Source organism: Nelusetta ayraudi, unplaced genomic scaffold (genome assembly GCF_046127955.1).
Source record: "Nelusetta ayraudi isolate G7.1 ecotype Tasmania unplaced genomic scaffold, CSIRO-AGI_Nayr_v1 ptg000016l, whole genome shotgun sequence".
NCBI classification, from domain to species: Eukaryota; Metazoa; Chordata; class Actinopteri; order Tetraodontiformes; family Monacanthidae; genus Nelusetta; species Nelusetta ayraudi.
This window is the reverse complement of record NW_027466066.1, coordinates 1,819,614-1,843,302: the sequence shown is the minus strand read 5'-3', so window position 1 is coordinate 1,843,302 and position 23,689 is coordinate 1,819,614. Positions and strand designations below refer to the sequence as shown.

Genomic DNA, 23,689 nt, shown 5'->3' with positions numbered 1-23,689 from the left:
TCTAAAGTGGTCATTAATATCATAGAACCACCGGCTTTCAAACATCCAAATCAAAACGGCTCCTTGATAGCGGCCTGTCAAAAACAAATAAAGTTAGTTTTTTTTTTTCCTCCCTGGTCTAAAATTATTTACAGTAATGAATAATTCCCTTTGGTCTTTATTACACTCAAATTACACTTTTTGGTTTGTTTATGCTTTCACGTTTCTTCTGTCTGTCGGGTGACACCGTTTTCTTTCTCACCTTGAAAAACCTTTCGATATTTTCTTTTTTCGTGGCTGTTGTGGACTATCACTGAGCATTCTGTTGCCATTTTCCAGACCTTGACGCGACTTAAACGGTCAACACTGATATAACAAATTGTGCCCAGCGACCTGTAACGCGCGCTGTTGACTCTTTTTTTCAAAGCTGCCAGTGTTGTTGCTCCCGCTCAAACAATGTGACCGCAGTCCGGCTGCGCGGGAGGATGGAGAGGCGAAATTGACTCTACCCACTTTGGACGACGGCAATCCCCCTCCTCGATTCCATTTCGGAACAACAGCACCTTAAAAAAAAAAAAACGCACCTACGTGAGCTGTGACTTCATATGCCAAGGTCGCCGCTCTGACGTTTGTAACATATGATTCAGCCTGTTAGAGGTGAGCTGGCTGAAGTGTACCGCCCCGGGGGGAGGTTATGAAACGTGTTCGCTCGGGGCGGCCAACGTGGCTGCGCTTGGCTCAGCGCTAAACACGTGGTAATACCTGGGGTGGATTTCATATTTTATTCCCGCTACCTTAGATTAAGTCGGATTAACCCTTTAAAACCGCCGCAAACCAGAGAGTTGGCGTAATCCAACGTCTGCAGAAGCCTTGGAAGGACTAGAAGCAGGTTACCTGATGAGGAAGTCCATTGCTTTGCTACGGTCGCCAACCAGTCTGACCTTTGACCCCTGACATCGACAAGGCTATTTATATCAGTCCAGCCCATCTGCCACCTACCAGCATCCATGTTCATCCATGTTCACCTTGTTCAAAGTCTCTCAAACCTCCTAATTCCGAAACTTCTGCGAGAGTTGCATAAATTATTTTACAAATTCATTATGTTGAGAGAGTGATAGCCAAGATCAGTGTGATGTGGAAAAGACGAGTCCTCATTACGTCTTTTACGTGACCAAAGTCTCTGTAAATGACCCAAATTTATTCCACAAAAACAAAAACGCCAGCCCACTTTCCATTGTGTCTAGTAAACAAATTATTGAAATTATTGAATTGAATTGTGTGTCCTGCAAAATAAATACCCAAGTAAAACGTAAACGTATATATTTTAACCAACAAAAACAACTCTGCGACTCACTTTTGGGTAACGACCCACGAGTTGAGAAACTATTGTTGCAGAACCTTCACAGACATACTGCATTCACAATAGATTCACCCAATCGCCTCCCATTGTTCTGCTTTCATCCCAAGATGGAGATGCGAAATGAGCCCAAACTCCTTCCCAGTCGGAGCGCCGCTTTCATCCAAGAAGCCACCGCAGAACGGCAAAAACATTGCACGGGGTAAAAATCTGCGGTGGGCGGGAACGCACAGACAACAACAAATAACGGCACGATCCAAAAGAGCTTAAAGGCCACGTGTGTCACAACGGGTTCACGTACACGCTGCCTGGCAACGAGCCTGGAGACGGGGACTGGGCGCAGCAGCAGACAAATATAGCACACTGAGTGGCGCACGTACGTACGTAGCGTAGCGTAGCGGAGGGTGTGTGTGTGTGTGTGTGTGTGTGTGTGTGTGTGTGTGTGTGTGGGTAACGTCAGCAGTTTTGCCATGCTTGACATTTCTCTCACTTTGCTGGCGAGCACATGCAGGCTGTCCGCTGACATTTCGCGACGGGAGAGCGACGGAGATGGGGGCAGGGGGGCGGGGGGGGGCGGGAACCAGAGCCGAGGTTCCGCCCACTGGGGTGTAGGGATGCGTTTCCTCCGCCCTCCCTCTGCAGTTTTCCGCCCTCCCCCCTCTTCGCCACCGATTCCCGTCGCGCTTCTCACCTCATTGTCACCTCCATCTCTTACTGTCTCCCTCACGGGCGTGCACACACGCACGTGCACGCACTCACACAGCCGTACGCTTGGCGCACACTTGCAGCGACACATGGCGCAGCAATATCTCTATTTTTGGCGAAGCCGTCATCAGTTTTTTCCCTCTTTTTATTTATTTTTTTTTTACCTCTGCTGCGCTTTACTTTCTTTTTTTTTCATCTCCCCCCCCGCCCCCCCCGTTGTTTTTTCACCCTTGCCTTTTCGCTCCCTCCGCCTCTAAATCCCCCCCCCACCCCCCTCGATCGCCCCGAGCCCCCTGCGGCTCGAAGGTGAACGATTGAGACGCCACAGCGAATGACGGGGGCGGCGACTGAGGAATCCGGCTCCGCCGACTGCCTCCGCCGACTGCCCCCCCACCCCCCTCGGGCGCCTGCTTTCCTTCACGGTGGCCGGCGTCGGCCTCCCTCTGATCCCCCATAATGCAGCGTGATGGCTGTGTCAGCGCTCGGCCTGATGTCGGAGAGAAACTACGTCCGGGGCAACAAGCTGTATACGTTTCCTCTCCTCCTCTTCCTCGTCCTCTTCTTCCTCCTTCCGTCTCATCATCAGCTCTCCACAAGCAGCCTGTTGATGGAGTGTCTCCGCTCCGCTCGACTGTTTTGCGGCAAACGCATGAGCGCAGACAGACACAGGCCGGGGCGGACGCTTCCTCTTTTGGCTCTGGGGCCGGCAGCGGCGGCGGTGTTACGGCTAAATCGATGGGCGCGCGTGAAGGATGAGGCTCCTCCGGGTGGCACTTTAACGAGATCATCACCCCCCTCACCCCCTGCCTTCAAACCTTTGTGTTTTTCTTCCTTCACTTCTTACAACCTGTTCCACCCTTAGGATACCTCGTCTGTCTGTCTGTCTGTCTGTCTGTCTGCTCTGCTTGCCTGCCTGTTCTGGGACTTATCTACTCTCCTCCCACTTCCCAGCTTCAGCCTCGTCCCCGACGCTCGTCGGCGTTCAATATGGCGGCGAGATGGAAAAGCTAACAACTTCTCCGCAGGTGACGAGGCGGCAGCGATGCGACTGCGGCCTGGAAGCGGAGCCGCCGCAGTCCGATGTGCTTCCCGAAGCTCGTTTTTTTTTTTTTCTCACTGGCAGCGGAATAGAAATAGCAGTCCACCACAAATTTGACAGATTTGAAAGTCCAGTGTTCTCTAACGGTAATACATGTCTTCAGCCTGTCAGCGAACTCCCCAGAAATCAGCTAATTACATCCTTTAAGTAGATACTACTTTGTCTCGCACTGTTGAACTAAACACAGTTCTGGGCATCAGAACATAAGCAATGAGATCATTAACGGGGCCCAAGGTAAAGATCTGACGGAGTTTAAAGATGACAGCTAATCCACAAGGTTGTGTCACGTTTGAGGCTTCAGGATAAATTTAACAGTGGTCTGCAACGCATCCATATAAGGAGATGGATTGTGTGCAGTTTGCCTTTCCTGTCTGTTTTGTCATAAGAAAGAATGCCAGAATACAAAGACGCAAAACATCTGGGAATAAAAGTCTGTCTCTTTTCCCATTCTTCATCTTCTCTCCCGTTCATCAAAGGTTGCGGATGATTGATGGCAGCGTGCCGGAGAAGACTGACAGACTGACACGCCGGCAGGCTCAAAGAGTGTTTAGGACGTGTTCCCTCCCGCAAGCAGATGGCGGAGCGACGAAATAAAGGATGGCGGGAAAAAAAAGGTATTAAAGGACGTGCCATTCCTCCAGTCACTTCATTTTCGGCGGTAATCGCGGTGCGGCCCGATCCGAACGGAGTGCCAACATTAGCGCGGCGCTCGCGCGGCTGTAATTCACAGGTGTGGGAACAAGGAGGTAATCAAACCGGCGATTATCCGCGTGGCATCCAGATGAAGATCGGAGCCTAATGCGAGGTGTGAAAAGGCGCACGGTAATTGGCAGACTGGGGATTGCGGCGGCGTGTTCCGGCATATGGTGGGAGTGCTGGGACGAGGACGAGGACGAGGACGAGGACGAGGACGACGCTCTCTGGCGAACGCGGGAGTTGGTTTTTCGGAGAGGAGAGGTTGGAAATGACATGAGCGCGAGATTAAAGGCATCGCGCCGGGACACATGGGAGCAGAAAGCACGTATGCCACCGGTTATGTAAAAGGCCCCGACTATACGTACCCACGGTGCTTCCACTCGCTGACAGGCATCATTCAGATTTACACACAGAGAGGCACAAGCTGTTCCTTCTCATTTGTTTTTCTGCAATATGCTTTCCATCCTGTAGAGGCTGCTTTATCTCACACACTGGGCCTTTAAGCGCGGGTTTCTGCATGATAAATGCTAGGATGTAGCCTCCGAGACAGTGCACTGACGCACAGTTTTGATGGATGATGCGATCTAACCATTCTCTCCTGTATAGATGCACGCACACGCACAGATTTACGCACACTTGTATAGTGAATTCTGTGCATTTAGTATTGAAATGATGCCGTGCTATCCAGCACGATGGATATGTGACTGTGAAGGTCGCCTCCTTTATATAGTGTATCCATATATGCACATTATATGTAGTCACATTCACAGTCATAGCTGAAAATGTATATAATAAGGTTATAGTGCGTTTACCTTGCATAAATACTTACTGGGGTTTCGGGCAGACAGGATTCGTGGTGTTTATACATATTTCTGATCACATTCAGTCTAAAGATGATCCCCCCCAAAAAAACAACACCCCATAATATGAATAATTTCCATCCAAACGGAGCAGTGCAGGACCAATTAGCATTCTTGGGAACGGAAGATCCAAAGACAGTGGCAGCGGTGGCAGTTTCATCAGAGCGGGAGAATGTTCTCATTAAAAAGGAGAGAACAGGGACGATTTTTCTTTCCCTCCACTTGGTTTTGTTAAACTAGTTTTTCCATCTTTACACAAGGTGGTGTTGGCCGTCGCCCCCTCAGATCGGACCGATGGGAAGCCTTTAACTGTCACAGCGAAACTGCCAAGTGTGGCCACTCCCACTTCCTCCCTTCCAGATTGTTGATTTGATTCGCGAAACATCTGCTGCGTTCAACCCAACACTAATCCGACCCTCTTGTCGACACCACCACCGCCATCATCATCATCATCATCATCATCATCATCATCATCATCATCATCATCATCATCATCTCCCCACAGGTGAGCGCTGAATCACCGCCGCCGTAAACAAAGCGTTTCCCTGCGAGGTCCGCCCGCACGCGTGTGATTGGACGGGGGGGAGGCGCGGGCCGACGTGTCCGCTCACAGGTCGGCAATATGGAAATGAACCGTACAATTAGTCACCGGCGCTGCCTCGCAGTCTTGTCTGCTTGGCTTATTTCCTCGTCTGTCCACATGACCTCCCCGTCGTCGCGCGCAGGTCTTTGTCATCCCGGCGTGCGCGTGCACGCGCGCGGTAAAAGCGGGCTTCTGGTCGGTGCTCCACAAACCCTGTGGCCGTCACACAGCACATCGACTGTCATAACAGACCTGACTCCCCCTCTGAGGATCACGCATGGCTGAGTGTGATTAGGTTAAACACGCTCTCTGAAGTGACGTGATGTGATGTGGCACGGCGAGTGTGTGGACACGCGCGTGCACGCACGCACACACACACACAGACTCTACATTTTAACGTTGCTGAAGCCACGAGTGTGTGGGTGATTGTGCTACTTAGGTCTCTTTCCATTTTTGTTTCTTGGCGCTCACACGTTTTGCTCAGAGGACATCAATGTGGGGTTTTTTTTTGTTGTTGTTTTTTTCCTGTTCTTAAGGTGTCCACTGCCATTTGTGGCCCCCCTCGGTTGGAGGTGGGGAACTCAATTCTTTTTACTGGACTCTTTACTCCAATGAGAATCTGCCTTTGGAATCATTTGTGTCGGTCACCCAGAATGTGCACACAGCCAACCCACCCTCTCCCAAGAGCCAAAACCACGAGATGCGTTTCCATTGCAGCTTTTCGCAAAGTAAAAGCGATACTTCTAAAATTTCGACTTTCGAGAATTACGTTTGCTTTTGTTTGTTTCCGTTTGTTTGCTGTGGTATAATGGTTGTTATATTTTTCCTTTTGATTAGTCTCCTCCTCCTTCCAAACATAACGCACCATTTGAAGTGAACTGGTCACGTGACTCCATTCATCCCATCCAGTGATGTGTGAATGCAAACAAAGTGTTTCCATGACACTTTTGCGATATACTTCGATATCGATTCATCTGAAAAATCACCTCATGAGAGCGTCAAAACCTTTTTAGCGATATCTGAGAGGTTTCACAAAGTATAGGTTTTCCCATTGCCAATTTTTTATCGCGATATTTAGGTTTTGCGCAATTCCAGGGGATTAATGGAAACGCAGCTAGTGATTTGAACAGTGAAATTTCATTCATATTATCATTTGAAACAATGGGAGCAAACTGTTCATTTTGTGATAGGGCCGGGCTACTGGAGCGGCTCAGTGATTTGCTCATTGAGAACTCATTCTCACAGCAGGGAGGGAAAGTGGGAGCTGAGTTGAAACAACAGGGCTGAGCTGCTGTTCCCCCCCCACAGGGTTAATGCGGCTATTAACTTCATCTATTTATACACACGCCGTTAGAATATCAGTCGCACAATAGTGACTTATTGTCTCGTCTCTTCTGTACAGCTAACTGGTTAGCGCTAGCAGGCACGGGTGAGCGAATGCGTTAATAGAGGCGCGGAGTTGTGACTCACGAGTCGGTTAAATGACTCTGGAGTTTTTGGCGCGCACACGCGCACACGCACACGCACACACACACACACACACACACACACACACACACACACCCCTAAAGTCGTTAATGTTAAACCGGTGTTTCCTCAGCGATAACCACGTCTATTTAGGTTCACAGCAGGCGCAGCCTGTTCCCAATAATTGCTTTTGCTTTGCGATGCACTGTATATGAGTCATGTCCTTTGAAATTCTTCTGGAAACCGATAGCGGCTGGCCACTTTGTATGTGCTACGCGGGACTGAGCACGTAGAGCATGATGTATGGTCTCGGCGAAAGGGGAAGAAAACTGCCTCCTTCACTGGTGATTCTCGGCCTGGACGCTCTTCACGTGATGGGACTGAGCTCGCACTAGAATGTAGTGACCCTTACTATTATTATTAGATATAGATAGATAGATGAATACTTTATTAATATCCAAGAGAAATTTGCATCATTATTATTATTATTACTACATGACAGAATGAATATACTATTCCTCAGAGTGTGGGTCAGACTTAGAGCTCCATTACTTTCCTGTCCTATCAGTTAAAAACAACAAACCCAAAACACAATTACTGCCATTTTCCGTCCGCCTGACAACAAAATGTCTTAAAAAAAAAAATCCCAAACAAGGCGTCCTGTCCTCCACCCAGCGCTCATTACTATTCTGGCAGTAAACAACTTCCCTCCAGCCTCCTTCTTTCTTTGAAGTGAGAATGCGTCGCCCGTCGCGACGGCTCCTTCCGCGTCGTCTTGCCTCCCGTGCCGCCAGTCGGCAGGTGCGACCCGCCAAATTGATGCATTAGCCGTGAAGCCGTTTAGTCCACTCTATGAGCAGGGGTTATACCTCATTATCGCAGAATAACAGAGCCAAAATTGGAGCGAGATATGTTTTTTTCCCCCCCCTTTCCCTCCTTCCCCTGCAGTGACGGTAATGCTATCAGTGAGCCCGCAGCGGTCTAGGCTAATCCTGGGCATTTAATGTATAGCCATGCAGTACACCTCGGTGTAGGGGCTCATATCAGTATCCGACAGGCACACACTCACACACACACGCACGCACAGGCGCGCATTTTCCACGGGATTCCACGCTCAGCCTTTGAACTGCCACTCTGCGCTGAGCTGCCCGCGCACATGGAAAAAAAATGCAGTCTTTGCTTTGCACATGCAGCATTTCTAAAGTGCTTTAGCGTGTGCGGACAGTGAGTCACCTTCTCCCGTGTGCTCTCCCTCTAAACGCCTCCCTCCGCCCGTCTTGTGCAAAACTTCAATTGCCTTCTTCTCACAACTTAGCCACAATGCGAAACGGAGACACGTTTCACAGAATTCCTCTCTTTTTCTTTTTTAAGGCCCGACATGTGAAGGCACGTATTGATCCGCACCCGTCGGAGGCGACCGAGGTGACAGACAAGCCCCTCCCCCTGCCGTCCTACTTAAGTGAAAACAACGTGCGTCTTCAGTGGTCTCAGGATTCCGTTGAAAAGAGTCTGTTTGTTTAGGTTTGTGTCTTTGTTTTGTTCAGTCAAGGGTTCTATTTGTCCCACCTTTACATGTTTCGGCGGAGCTTGTCGATTCAGTTGTGTCGACCACGCCACCCGTTACCCGTCCTCTTCCGAAATCACACAAACCCACAAAGATGACAACAAAGCACAAAACGACGCAAGTGGAAACGGTTCAAACGACACCATCCGACTCATTTGAGCTGTCATTTGTCTGATTAGCTTGACTCAAATAGCCGCCTGAACACACTGCCCGTGATGGCTGCAACTGCTAAGTGATTGACTCTGTGTGTGAGTGTGTGCACGTTTTTCTTGCAGCAGCCACGGCTGCTTACCGAGCAGAACGAGCTCTTCGGTGTCCTTCAAATGACTGAGGGAAAACAGCACCGCTGCACGGTGACGGATCAATGTGAGCGTGCGCGCGCGCCTGCCCGCCCACACGTTCACGCACGCACGCACGCAAACTCCGTCTTATTAAAGCGCCTTCGATCTTTATGCACACGTGTACAAACTGTCAACACGTATGAGGTTTTGGCCTGAGCTTAGCGGCAAAGCCCTCGAGGCTTACTGCATCGTTCTCGCCTCCCGGATAATTTTAACCCTCCATCGCAGCAAGTGTGGACCAGTAATTTTGAGGATGGAGAGGAAGAAGGAGAAAAGGAGGAGGAGGAGGAGTTGAAGGAGAAGAAGAAGAAGAAGAAGAAGAAGAAGAAGAAGAAGAAGAAGACGACTTGCCTCAGCTAAGTTCAGTGTTGTGCCATCAAGTTACCATAAGATGTGAATAAAATCAAAGTGGGAAATGGAAGAAAAACATAACAATCTATGTTTTTCCCCCTTGAGAGCTGCTAAACTGGACTCTGGGGCGAAAAACAAAGACGTGAAAAACCGGCAAAATACGGGCTCACGCCGAAGACGCGTCCGCCCGCTCTGCTCCTCCGATCCCTCGTCCGACGCGTCCACTCATTTCCCCCCGCGCTGAGCCGAGGGTTTGGATCGCTGTGATTGCCGCCGCGGATCAGCACGTACCCCAATCAGAGCGACAAGCGTCCCCGCCTTTGGTTTCAGTCGCCCCGACCGCCTCGGTCTGTCTCTCCCCCGTCTCGGTCATTGTTTTGGCAGCTGACTGGAGCTGTAATCTACAGCAGCCCCGGCTCATTAATAAGCTTATTCTGAGTGTTCCTCCTCTGTGAGTTGTCTGAGTTTCAGGCCTGGCAGCAGATTAGCGCAGAACCAGAGCAAATAGATCAGGACGGCTGGCGCACTCAGCCCTGTCCTGCCTGAGAGCTTGGTTGACGTATTCTCTCTCTGCCATCCCGTATAAGGTATCTGCTTTTTTCATATCCTGCTTTTGACATGACTACTATAGAGTTTTTGTTCTCAACCAATCACTATCTTTCTGGGATTCTCCTTATATATTTAGCTGTTTTTTTGTGCCCCGTCACCTCAAAAAGTTTTTCTCTGGACGGCGGTTCTAAACTCCCGAGGAAAGAACGGACCAAAATGAACATCAGGTCTATTTATTGCAGCTCTGTGATCATTTTCTGGGTGACTTTGGAGTTCAGAGGGAGAACGAGAGGGATCAGACAGCTCAAAAGAACCGCAGACGCTCTGTGGCTGTGATTTAGAGGGTGGAAGAAAGAGGTGGAGGGGGGAAAAAAAGAAACGCGGGGAGCGGATTGGGAGCGAGAGGGGAGGAGGCAGGCGCACGGAGATGACAGGAAGAGTGGGAACGGTGGAAGGGAGAGCGGGGGGACGGGGACCTTGAGGGCTGCGCTTCTGTGCCTTGGCAGGCGGCAGATGAGGGGAGATTGGCAGCTAATGAGAGGGAAGTGGGAGCGGAGGGAGCGAGACGGCAGGGCAGGGCAGATCGCAGGGGCGGTAAGAGCAAGACAGAGATACGCGGGAGGATTAGGGAGCCGGCTTACACCTGATTTATCCACCCTCAAGTTCACGACATCTCAATCCAACAGGAATTTCTGCTTATGCCAGGGCTTACCTTGCTCAAAGACGCACGGCGGGCTTTCCTAGCCGGTTCCAGAACCATCCTGTCCAGTTAATTGACTGGCAGCGCTTGCCATTGGCTTCCCTAGGTTTGGTCTTCAGTTTCGAGGTTGGTTTCTGGTTTTACTTTCACCGCCACTGTCTGTTTGTGCAAGCACTTGCACCGGAATGTAGTTTTTAATGTGCACTGGAAAGTGAATGTTTTGAATGACACAGTAAAAGTCTGAATGTCGGGATCTCTTAAAACAGATAAAACAGAGAGGGCCCTGGTTGGGGTTAAAGGCCCCATATCCAGCCTGGTCTCATTGATTCTATTATTTTTGGAGAAGCTGTGCATGACTGAATGAATGAATGAATATCAATAAAGACAGACAGACAGATAGATAGATAGATAGATAGATAGATAGATAGATAGATAGATTTTGCCACTAAATGGAGAGAGGTATCAGTGCCCTTTGTGACATCACATAGGATGAACAATAATTTCAGACACAGTCCAGGAGATGCAGTATTGTTAGTTAAATGAGTAGCGTAATAATACAAGAATTTCAAACTGCTGTTCATACAACCGTACATGTATGAAATGTATTTATTTTGTCTGCATTTCTTTTTCTTTTTGGATCATTTCATGTTGCAAGCACTGGTGCATTACTACAGTGTCTGTGTTTTTAAATGAAGCCACACCCTCACTGAGGCTGCGAGTGGTGACACACAACCCTCCTGTGCTATAAAACTCAGAGAGTCCTTGTTGTGTAAAAGCCGAGCGTTCTGGGGTCAGGTGGAGGCTGCATTAGCAGTTGCAGAAGGTCAGTTGTGTGTGTGTGTGTGTGTGTGTGTGTGTGTGTGCGCGCGCGCGCCTCTCAGATGCTAATTGGAATGGAAACACCTCCTCTGAACAGATCATGAGACCCGAGGTCCCATCAGTCACTCACTCACTCAGTTCCTGGGTTGGGAGACAAGTTGTGCACCTGATGCACGCACACTGCGTGCATTCTGCCTGCGCGGGCACGCACGCACGCACGCACGCATACGTTTACAACATGTTTACCACACGCAAACACAACCCCTCCCCCACCGCTACCTCAGCAGTGGCGCGCCGCCGACCGGCTTAGCGCGGATATAATTGACTCTGGCCCCATGTGGAGCTGCATCGATGACCCACGGGGCCGCAGATGTAAACAAACGCTTCTTTTTATCCCCCCCCCCGGTCGCTCGGTTGGTCGCACACGCGCGCACACACTGTGTCTTTTCACTTTGGCCCCCGTTCTGCGTGATACTCCCATGATACTCATTTCCTTGTTTTGATTTCAATGTCACAGCGATTCCACCTCCCGCCTCCGTCCCTTGCTCCCGCCTCTCCCACTCTTTCCTCCCTCTCCACTTCCTTTAAGGTTCCTGCTCTGCTCCCTTCCCTTCCTCCCCCTCGTCTCACTCTGTTTATTATCACCCCACCACCTCCCACCCACCCACCCTCCGTATGCAAATTATGGCCCACAAATGCAAATCCCCCACTATCGGAGGCGAGACCTCCGGCGGCGGAGGAGCGTGTGGTCGCCTCGGATACTGCCGGAGCCTCCGCTGGCGTGGAGGCTACTTCACAGAACCGGCCGTTCTGTGCGAGTGTGAAAGTTGCCGAGCTGATCCAAGGCGCCGCCACTCCGAGTGATTCACGCCGAGTTTGCAATGTAAACAAAGGCCGAGAGAGGCGCGCAGGACAGTGTTAATGTCAAGGCGCGTGTCTCAGAAATGATTTGCAATCGCAAATCGCCGTGTGCTTCGATTAGGTTTGGTCAGGGACATCTCGAAGTGGTTCAATCGTTTTTCAAGGTCAAAACTGCCTCTGAATTGCGCATGCACAACATCTGTGAATGACTTGAGCAGCTTTGACGTCACGATATTAATTTCTATGAAATAGTTGAATCTGCTCCTTTGGGGATGTTATTTTATTATTATTCTTTTTTTTAAAGCAACCCTTTACAATTCATGTTTTCTCTCTCCAACTTTGTGTGTTTTTTTTCTGGGCCAATGAGTAGCCTGGTTGGCATCTCAAAGCAAAGCTAGGCTTTTGAAAGCGTCAAAGAAACAACAAGCCAGCTAGGAGCGTTTCCATCAGGTAATTTCAGAAGACGGCAGTGCAGGCAACATACCTCAGCATTGATGTAACAAACCTCAAACAAAACAAATAGTTACCCTGGAAAAATACAACTTGGCAGGTTGGATTTACATTCACGAAGACAAGTCTTCAATATTATAGTTAAAGTGGTAGTTCATTCAAATTTGAAATTTCACCAATTCCATTCTCGCCCTGTGTCGACACAGGCTCAGTGCATGCGACATTTTTTAACCTACAGAAACTTTGCCAAGGCCAAACGTTCATAGAAAAGGGAGGAAATACATAATACATCTCTAAACTTTTGCATGCAGGAGACACAACAGTTCGATTTGACCTTGACACAATTATTTTCAGCCAAAAATATTCACTGTTGCCGCCGCCGCCACGCAAGGTTTGTTCCAGCAGAATGTAAACTAGATTTCTATTCTGGCGGGTTGCATGTTCAGAATGACAATAAAGCCGTCTATTGTATTGTAATGGACTTCCAGTGAATGGAGAATACATTACAACATCGCCGTGCCCCTTCGCACCCAAAGCGGCGGCCTAAAAGAATGCGTGCAAAAACAGCAACTGGATGGAAACGGTCTGTGGCGCTGTCCGCGGTGCTGAAAAAAGAAGCCCGTCAATTCTCGCCCTGCTCTGGGCCCGAACGTTGCGGCAAAGCTGCAAGGATCGGCAAAGACTTGAGCCGGCGTGCCTGAAATCGGGCTCAAAGTGATCCAGACTTGCCGGCTTTCCGCATTCCCTACCTTCTCCCCGCTCTTGTTGCCAGCCATCTGTTCTCCTTGCGCTCCTCCTCCTCCCCTGCCACACGTTCTGATTCACATCCCATCGCCAGAAACCCCCCACTCTCACGCACGCACGCACGCACGCACGCACGCACGCACGCACGCACGCACGCACGCACGCACGCACTGTTTGCGCTCCTGTTTTTCACACTTTTTCGGATTACAATCTGCTCCGGTATGGATGGTCGCATCTACTTCCAAGATCCTTTTTTAAAGTCTGGTTTTCTCCAATATCTCCCTTTTTCATGTAAATACGCATCCTTCGTCATCCTGTTGAAAGAACTCAGATTTTTGCTTTCATTTTGGTTTGAAAAAAAAAAAAAAAAAAAAAGAGGACAAAGTGTGGGAGTGCGCAAGGATGACGTGTGAAATGTTTGTGTTGATGCAGCCCTCTACATATGTTAATTCATTAGCAGGTTTGCGTATATGTGTGCGCAAAGGCACACGCTCTGTGTTGTGTTGTGTTGTGTTGTGTGTGTGTGTGTGTGTGTGTGTGTGTGTGTGCAGAGCAGCAGAGTGACTGTCCTCGGGGCGGCTCTCCACACCAGAACAGAGCAGAGCAGAGCAGCAGCTGACCAGCTGTCCCCCCTCGCAGCTAGCAGCGTGTCGTCGCTTCTATTCTCTCCATCTCGCACTCTGTTCATCCTTCTTGTCTCACCTCTCCCCCCCCCCCGAACCCCCCAAATCTTTCCCACCCTCTCTTGTTTTTTTCAAATCATTATTTTTTTGCGTCTTGATGCTGACACGCAAGGTCCCAGTCCGTCCATTGCTCCTCTGGTTTTATACGCTTTTCCCAAACAGTTTCTTCGCTCACTTCTTTCCACTCAAATCCTACTTTGGACCAAAACTCCCATCCCTGCTATCTTCCCCTGAACCAGTCGATGCAACCGCGGCGCGACCTCAAGATTTTTATTTCCCCCTCTGTGTGTTTTTTTGTCTCTCCTTCTCATTTTTCTACCTTCTCCCTCTCCGTCAAACCAGCCTTGAGCTCAACGCCGCGGCACTTTCATCCCTTAGTTCATCTCTTACAGTGTATTAAATATGCATCTGGCTTTGAAGCGAGCGGCAGCGAATGGAGGCAGATAAGGAGATCACTCCTTTGTCGGGGAGGGAACGCGGGGATTTGGCTGCTGTCCTCATTATTGGCGGGAGGAATCGGAACTTGTTCTGAGAAGTTTCGCGCTAATAATCTGCAAACGGGCTCGGCGCCGCTCGTGTGTTTGATCCGCGGCCTCGTCTCGTCACCGGCGTGGCGATGCACGTTGCCGTTTCTGTTGAGCATGTAAAGCAATGGGAGTGCTTGATTATTCCCTCCATGAGAAAGGAACTCTTATCATTGCCTCCTGAAACACTCTCAGTGGCAAGTGAGGGAGAAAAGCCATGAAATGATCCTAATTGTTATGTGTGGGTATCAGCGGTTTGCTAAATTCAACTTTAGATTTAGAGGAAGTTGATAATTAGCGCCCTGCAGTTCTGGCAGAGAGACACAGATGGAACTGCCACAGTGGTTCTCCTGAGTTTGGCTTCCAAGGCACAAACAGACACCAGTAGCTGTGTTTCCATTACCACTAGAATTGCGCAAAAATTAAGTATTGCAAGAAAAAAATGGTAATGGAAACACTTACATTTCGAAAAACCTCTCAAATATCGCTAAAAGGTTTTGACGCTCTCACGTGGTGGTTTTTCCAGACATATCGATATAGAGGTATATCGCAAAAGAGTCATGGAAACACTTTTTTCGCATTTACATGTCACCGGACGTGACGTATGGGGTCACATGACCAGCTCACTTCAAGAGAAAATGCCAGGTTATGCTTGGATTTTTTTTATTTTTATTTTTTTACAAATAATCAAAGAGAATAATATAAGAACCATTATTGACAGCAAATACACGTAAAAACAAACAAAAGCTAACGTAATTCTCGTGAAATCTCATGGGACGAGATTTTACGAGAATTGCAGCTTATGCGCTTCACACCATTCAAATGAAACACCTGCAAATCGCAACTGTGCTTTGTCAAAATTTTTAGAAACATCACTTTTATTTTGCGAAAAACTGCAATGGAAACACAGCCAGTGTCACATGCAGAGGCAAAATGTTATAAATGGCTGTTTTTTTCTATTGGGCTTTTACATTTTTGACCTGGCAGATTTAAGCATTAAGTGCCATTAAGAGGTGATTATGTGTGTATAATATAAATGTATACTATATAATATATTCAATAATTAATTTACAGATCTTCATACATATTTCCACTGTGACTCCCTCTGGCTGGTTTGTCACTCTGTCTCATCTGTCCCTTTCCCATTTCCTTTTCAACCCAACTGGTCAAGAGGCGGGTCTGCTCAGGGTTTCTCCCCACAGGGGAGTTTTTCCCTGCCACTGTCGCTCCACACTTGCCCTGCAGGGATCAGTTGGTTTCTCTTTTGACTGTGCAAAGCGCATCGGAACGTCCGTGAAAGTGATTTATCACTTAATAAATAAATGCTGACCGACAGACCGACCACCAATCCAGGTACTGCAACTCACCTTCAATGAGTCTGCTGCATTTGTCTAATATGCAAGAAAACACCTGGCCTGCTGAACGTGATCAGACGAGGTCAGCTCGGCCGAAAGGAAACGACGTAACCCTCGACAGATGCATTCAAGAGCTATAAGCACGGCAACACGACCTCCTGTTAATACACAAATGCGGTTCTGTCTGCTAATTAGACAGCGAAGACCAGAGTGAAAACACCAGGATGAGGCAGCGTGTGTGTGTGTGTGTGTGTTAAGCCAAGGACTTAATGGGCGGTCGCTGGGGAATATAGAAACAGGAGGACCAAAGGAAAGTGAGAGGGAAAGCAGTGCTAATAAGCACCAGAACAGGGTGAAAAAGAGGCCAAACACTTGTTTACCGCCAACGTGGGAAGCTAAGAGTTAAGGGATACGCCGAGGCAAATTCCTTTTGTCTTTATGCGTCAATAAATACTGCAAGCGTTGGCGTGTGCAAAACGTGAAATAATGATGCTCGATTATGACTTGTGTGTGAGTTATTTAAGTATAAAGCAGCCCGTTTTATTATTTTTTTTCTCCCCTCGACGCTCAGTGCAGCGGCCCTTATTTTTCTTTTTGCCATCCTTGCATTTGAGAACAAGATCTCAAGGCATTAACAGCAAATGGGAATAACACTAGACAGGAGCGACAGTCAAACAGGCCCGGACGCTATTAAGCAGCGGGAGCAGCGGACGGCCAGCGTGGCTGCTGCTGCTGCTGCTGCTGCTGCTGCTGCTGCAGGGGCCGATGGCGAGGAAACAGAGCATGCCATCGCTCTTGTCACAAATGAGCCCGCAGGAAATATGGCGACTAATTCGAGCCTCACTTCACCGAGGAGGAGGAGGAGGAGGAGGAGGAGGAGGAGGCGGCGGCGGCGACGGGTTTCAGCAGGGCACTGTGTGTGTGCGCTCTCTGGTCCAGCCATCAGAAGAGAGGGGAGGACAGATGGGTCAGACAGAGCTCCCTCTGCGGGGCTGGAGCTGGAAAACACGGCTAATTACATCTTAATTAAACATGACCTGTCTGCCTCTGTGTGTGCGTGTGCCTGTCTGTGTGTGTGCGTATGTGTGTCTTCACCACTGTCTGTGAGGTTATCACATCAGATCAGAGTTTGTCACGGCGGATGTCAAGGGTCCCGATTCGACTGGAACGCATTTGTCTTTATCCGACACAAGTTTATAGGAGTCACTCACCAAACTCTGTTTGGTTTTGATTCATTTGAGTCACTGAATTGGCCACCCACGGGGTACACAAAACCATATGTATGCAAAAACTCCGCCGACTCCAAGATCAAATGAGTGATTTGTTCATTTTGAGAGTCGGGGCCGGGCAGCGTTGAGCAACTGAATGAGCCGTTCGTTCAAAGCAGGGAGGCAAAGGGGTGTGTTGGTATTATTGTTGGTGTTACCATTAGTATTATTTACATAAGCTGAATCTATAAGCATTATTATCAATATAACGTTCAAAAAGCAGGCATGTACATGAAGCATCTCAGTTGTGGATGTTGCATCACTAAACGATTCACCGAACAAAGAAAATACGAAATCGAATCCTGTCAGAAACGGAGGGAGTCAGACTGACCGTTGTTGGAGCGCAGAGCTCTCGCAGAGATGCCGTTGGTGCCGATCCCAATAGGATGGTGGACGCCGGTTCCATCCACCACTCCTGCCTCTCCCGGCTGCTTCAGAAGTTCGGTCAGAGTCCTGCAAGGTGAGATTGAGTTTCGTTTTGGATTGCAGTCAAAAGGCTAAACGGTGAACAATAAAAAAAAAAAAGAAACATCGACAGGGTTTTCATGATAAATGCACGATTCATGTTAATGTGAGTGTAATTTTACATTCCATTATCACACTTTGTGAAAAATCTTCATTGCAAAGGCACCACCTGAGCAGAACTCTGCCTGCGTGTGCAAAACAAACCCCGAGCAGAGCACACACACACACACACACACACACACACACACACACACGCACACACACACACACACACACACACACACCGTTTCAAGACGGAGGGGAATGCGGGATGAAAAGGACGAGTCTCTGGCTGTTTACCAGCTGGGAGCATCAGTCGTTTTATAAAATATAAAGCAGCTTCCCATCCTGCCGCCGTCTTATTGTTTTGAAGCCTTTGAACAAGTTCAGATGCCTCCACAAAACTGGAACACCGGCAGGAAGCGGGCCTCCAACATGCAGATTTAACTCTGGAGGAGCGCTGGAGGAGGCGGCGGCGGCGGCGGCGGCGGCGGTGGCGGCTCCCGTTTATTCGGAGTTATCTCGTTAAAATCACCGGCAAAACATTGAGTCACGCCTGTCAATAAACAGCGAAGATAGGAAAGCGCATCTGCTGTGACGGGCAGCTGCACCGGCAAGCGATGCCTTAAAATAAAGGAGAAAATCAGCCCGTTGTGATGTCACGCAGGGCGCGGGCACGCCTGCAAAGTTAGCGAAAACACCCGCAGCCTGCTAAACGCGCCGCAGGTTGTAAACAGAGGATAAAATTGAGTGTTTTCCGTATATTTAGCAGGGGATGATGAACCGAGCGACTGGGCACCGCAGGGGGACCGAGGATGAGGAATGAAGTGAAAGTGCGGAGAACAGGGGAGCTTTGGAGCAACGTCGGCTTATAAAATAAGAGGCCGCCGTCTGAGAGCCGCTGCGCTGCCCAGACGCCCGTAAATTCTTCCCAGCGCCGAACCTCAGCGCTCCTTCGAAAAGTCGGCGGAAAACGTAACCGCCACCCGCCTCCCCTCCCCCCCACCTTTTAAGGGGCCGCCGGTGAAACACTCCCCCGAGCTGTAAAACATGAGCAGCAGTAAAAGCACGGTGTGATTCAGGACGCTAGCGTCAGCGACTGTTCCGAGATAATTCAGTTTTTGCCCCTTGACGCCATTTGCAACAAAAGAAGGACAAAAAAACAAAAAACAGAGGAAATTCATCTGGCTGTCCTTGTGCTTTTCAAAAAGGAAACAAAAGGAGGTCTCCAAAAAGAGTCGAGCCAATCCAAGATGAAAGATCTCCAGGGGAGCGGCGCAATTAGCCCTCGGTTTGCAGCCCCCTTGCAAAAACGCTCCATAATGATTCTTGATAAAAACCGACGCTATGTTGGATGTTTGGAAGCGGGATGGCTCAGGGGAACGGAAACCAGACCCCCTTGTGATGACACTGGTGACATCACGAGGGGCTGATTCCAAGATCGCAACTGACGGATTGGATGTCGTTTGGTGGAAAGTCCTGTGCGAAGAAGTGAATTTCGCCCGATAATTTGTGCGTGTGTGTGTGTGTGTGTGTGTCTGCAGCCTCGGAAACACAACGGTTCCCAAATAAAAGTTCCACCGCTGACACAACGAGGCGCCTCCAGCTGCGCTGTAAAACGCTTGACTTTTGCCATTTCAGCAAAATCCATGATGTCAATTTTCTGCTCCGCGGCCGATGCACCTCCCGCACCTCGTCAATATCCGTCCACTTTCATTCCATTAGCTCGGCCCCGCCCGCCTCCTCGCAGGTAATAAGGCCAGCCGACGATGTTGGCTTTACTGCTCCTGTTTGTTCTCCCTGCAAAACACCCCTCCCTCCCTCCCTCCCTTAATGCCTTCCCTCTGGTTTAGGGATGTTAACAATTAATCGATAAGCGACTAATTGTCGATAAAGAATTTAATCGATTACATTAAATTTGTTGCGATTAATTGAACATTTTATACACTTTTTTTTTTGTTAAATGGCGTGGTGTATACCTGTATACCTAGAACAAGTTACTTTTAAACAACTTCAAAAAAGAAATGTTGAAATGTGACCCATTAGAAGTCAATTTGAAGTCAGAGGATAAATGTTGAGGATGTTTTCACTGTTCTCCAATGTAAAAATTGGTCACATTGGAACCTCAACATTAATCAAGGGTTAAGAAATGTCTTTCTGACACATTTTTCATTGAGGAATTTAGGTTCACAGGGAAAATCGCCTCTTATTAATGAATCGTTAATCGATCGATAAGGTCAATCAACTAACCATTAATGAATTAATGGTTAGTTGATTGTCTAACGACAATCCCGACTACAGTCGGGTTCTCCTTGGCCCTCTCACACTGTGCAGCTCCATCAGTGAGTCTCCCGCCCTCCGTTTTCTTTGTTTGCCTCTGTCTCTCCGCACACGGCAGCTCCCTTTTCATCCCCGCCATGCATCTTTCACTCTGGAGTCTTTTCACACTCGGCGGCCCAAACGACGGCGGCCGCGTCGCGAAATGTCAACAGGATCGGCCCATTTTGTTGTTTTGTTTAAATCCGAAAAGCCTTTCTGAATCATAAATCCGCCTCCACTTGACTGAAGAGCATCGGTGGCGGTGAAGAGATAATAACGACCCCCCCAGTGGTCGACATAAAGGCCACGTTAGATAGAAAACGCTGATTAAATGACACCAGGTACCAAGAGTTCACCTGAGAGCCGCGTGGATGAACCGACACAAAACGCATTGCACGTCTTGCAATAGCATTTCCCCCTTTCCCCCTCCCCCGAGTAAACATTGAAATGCTATTTTCATCTCACGAGCTTTTCAATATGTCATGTTTGCCGCGCCGCAGACGCCGGTTCAGGTCCGCTCCCGCGTAGCCGAATCTCTCGCGCAGCGAGCACCCGAGAACACGAACGTATGCAGATTTCATGACGCCGAGTCGCTGTTTCGCGCCTCTTTGCGTGTAAACAGGCGTCGTGGTCGCGTGAAGAGCGAGGGAGAGTGTTCCACGCCACTGACAACAAGCGCTCGGCGCGTCTTTTTTTTTTTTGTTATCACGTGGAGCAAAAATTCATGGGGGGTGTCAGCCAGTCAGACTCATTCGGTGTGAAACTGATTATCCGCTGAGTGAGCTGCTAGCAATTTATTTTGTATGTAATGCATATCTGATAATTCATTTTGTCCTATAGTAGCATGATATAGAAACGTTTTCACTCGTTTTATCTTTTTGTTGCATGTAATATTTGCAGCATGTAAAATTGTGCCCTAGTTTTTGTTTACTTTATTGGAGTTATCAGCTATTTTCTGTGACCTTAGTAACTAATTGAGCTCTTTTCTCATTAAGGCGCAGACTGGAATGCCAATGAAGCTCCTTTGAATCTTTGAATGCAACCATCAGAATAAATCAGCAAACTCCCCCCCACCCCCCATTTCTATCCAACTATTATTATTTGCTTTGTTATTTCGGGCTTTTTGTCTCGACTGTAACACAAGACAGCGTGTCTCGTGTTACAGTCGGTTGGTGTCCATGTATCACATCCACACACCTTGTGAATACCTAGAGCCAGGTTTTAGTCTGGCTACAACAAAGCTAACATTTGGCTTATTTTTTGTTCGCAGTTTGACAAAAAATGTTAAAATTCGGAACGGAGGCGAGGTGCGTGATTCCTCTTTCCGTGAGGTCGAGCGGTGTGAAACCAAGCGAGGCGCCCCGCGACCTTTCCGTGATCCCGGCGACGAAAAACAAAAAGCGTGCCGTTGTTTTCAATCGGGCGCGTGCTGCTAAAAATAAAGTGAGAAAAAGTGCCCACGGTTGCGACGCGAGGCGTTTTGCATTGTTCTGCATCGCACACATACACACTGGCTCCCCCCCCGGGGGGTCTGTAGCACAGCATTTTGTGTGTGAATCACTCTTCACTGTCACAGCAGGTTAGTTTATATTACAAGACCCCCCCCCCTGCAGATGATTCCAGAGGCCTGCGAGCCAGCGTGGGACCGAGCGTCCAGGCCCAACTCTGCTGCCGTGTGTAATTGCGTGTTGCTCTATTCCACCTACAGAGGCATCGACCCACACACACACGCACACGCACACGCACGCACACACAGACGCACATGTGATGGAACTGTCTGAAAACATAGGCCGAGCAGAAGCAGCATGCCTTCGCACACCACACACACACCTGCCAATGTCCTTCCTACAGTGTGGGCCCTGAGGGACCTAATTGATGCCACACAGGAGTGACTCACCCTTTAATTCTCAGGGGTAATAACGTACAGGACAGGTTACAGAGCGTGCGTGTGTGTGAGTGTGAGTGTGTGTGCGAGCGGGCAAACGCGTACACTCTTTTGTGTGCAGTCCTGGTTTCCAGCGGTTTCATAAAATTCCTCCGGGGCAGGAGAGAGAAGGGAATTTTTAGCAACACAGTGCATGGGGTGTGGATGACTTCATGACCAAGTGGGAGCTGCTTCCTTTCTGCTCTATGAATAAAAACGGTGCAACTTGTCACAACAACAACAGCAGCAGCAGCAGCAGCAGCAGCAGCAGCAGCTTTGTTAAGGCCATTTGACCGAGTGACGCAATTTCCCTCCCACGGAAGGTGTCATTACGATTTAGAGGGACCTCTGTGTACATATATATATGTGTATGTATATACATATATGTAGACACACATATGTGTGTATATATTTTTGCATATGTGTATATATATATATATATGTATACGTATATATGTATATATATATGTATACGTATATATATATATATGTATATATATATATGTCTATATATATATATAAACACACACAAAAATATACATATATATACATATGCATATATATGTATTATGTATATATATATACATATGTATATATGTATATATATATACATATATACATATATACATATATACATATGTATATATGTATATATTTGTGTGTGTGTATAAATACACATAAATACATCTCCATATACATACATATACATATATACTCATATACGGACACACATGAATGCATGCATACATACATACATGCATATACATACATACATATATATATATGTATATGAATATATGTAACCTTCCTTCCTTCTCTTCCCTCCTCCTTCCTTCCTTCTCGTCTTCCTTCCTTCGCGCCGCAAAATGACAGAGCGGACCCTTGAAGTCTCTCTTCATCACAAATTCACCGCACTGTATCCCTACATCGCAGTCAAAGCAACGCACACACACAAACACGGAGGCGCGCGCGCGCACACCCTCACGCACAGCCAGATAGACAGTAGGCTAAATGGACACTGTAGTGGCACAACAAGCGGCGGCGGGGCGCTTTCTCCGAGGGGGGTCTGATACACAAGCGCTCGCACGCTGGGCCCAGTGTGTGCACACGCGCACGGCGACGCGGACGTGCGGATGCGTGGTAGCTGCCAGATAGTGCGCCCTCGCAGGGCTTTGGTACAGAGCCTGGATCTGTCTCCCACCCGGCTACACTCCTATTAAAGCTGACAGCTGCCAAATAATGTCCCTTGGCATGGCTGAGCGCCTGCCATGCCAGGGCCTGTTTGTGTTCATGCACAGTGCCCAACATGAGTGTGTTTTCGTGAGTAACCGTTGCACAGGAAGCGCGCCTCATTCCGAAGCGACCTGTTTTTTTTTTTTCTGGGGGGCGGGGGGGGGACGCGGGAAAAGAATTTGGCAACGACAGAGGTTTTCATTAATGCTTTCAATAAACACACATCGACCAGCCAGTTATATAAAAAAAAAATAATAATTTGATTAATCGACAACACTTATAATTATGGCTTCAGTGCAAAGCATCGTTAAGGCGCTTATCTTTAAATGTATATTTTGGCCATGAAGATGAAGCATCGCCGGCCTCGGAAGAATCTCGCGCGCGCGCTTAACGGCAGAATTAGCGACATAACGCTCATTTAAGACGGCCGACTGCAGTGAGTCTGAGGTTAAAGCTGCTTCAGTCCGGCTCCCCTCTGATCTAAAATTAGACCGTTGCACCAGCAGTGATAAATCACACTAATATTGTCATTACATTACCTAATCAAGCACAATCCTCCCCTCCGCGGCTCGCTCAGGAAACAGCGTATTAGTCCCCAGACTAATTACCGCCGTGGCGTAATAACCAAACAGAAATGTGACACGCCAGGCTAACTTACCTACTGCGGGTTAAGTGCGAGGAATTTCACTCTGTCCAACGTCCTGCTGGCCTCTGACCCGACTCACCTGACCGGTCAGAGACGTGTCACTTCCTG

General features: G+C 48.4%; 1 protein-coding gene across 2 annotated transcripts in view; it reads right to left on the bottom strand.

Annotated features, from left to right (window-relative positions):
* The window catches only part of LOC142886690 (protein shisa-8), a 106,638-nt gene that overhangs the window by 29,095 nt on the left and 53,854 nt on the right, over positions 1 to 23,689 (bottom strand). For both annotated transcript variants that reach the window (XM_076023765.1, XM_076023764.1), the window contains exon 3: positions 17,287 to 17,408. In XM_076023765.1, the coding sequence (XP_075879880.1) occupies positions 17,287 to 17,408 (122 nt within the window). The remainder of the gene's footprint in view (positions 1 to 17,286; positions 17,409 to 23,689) is intronic.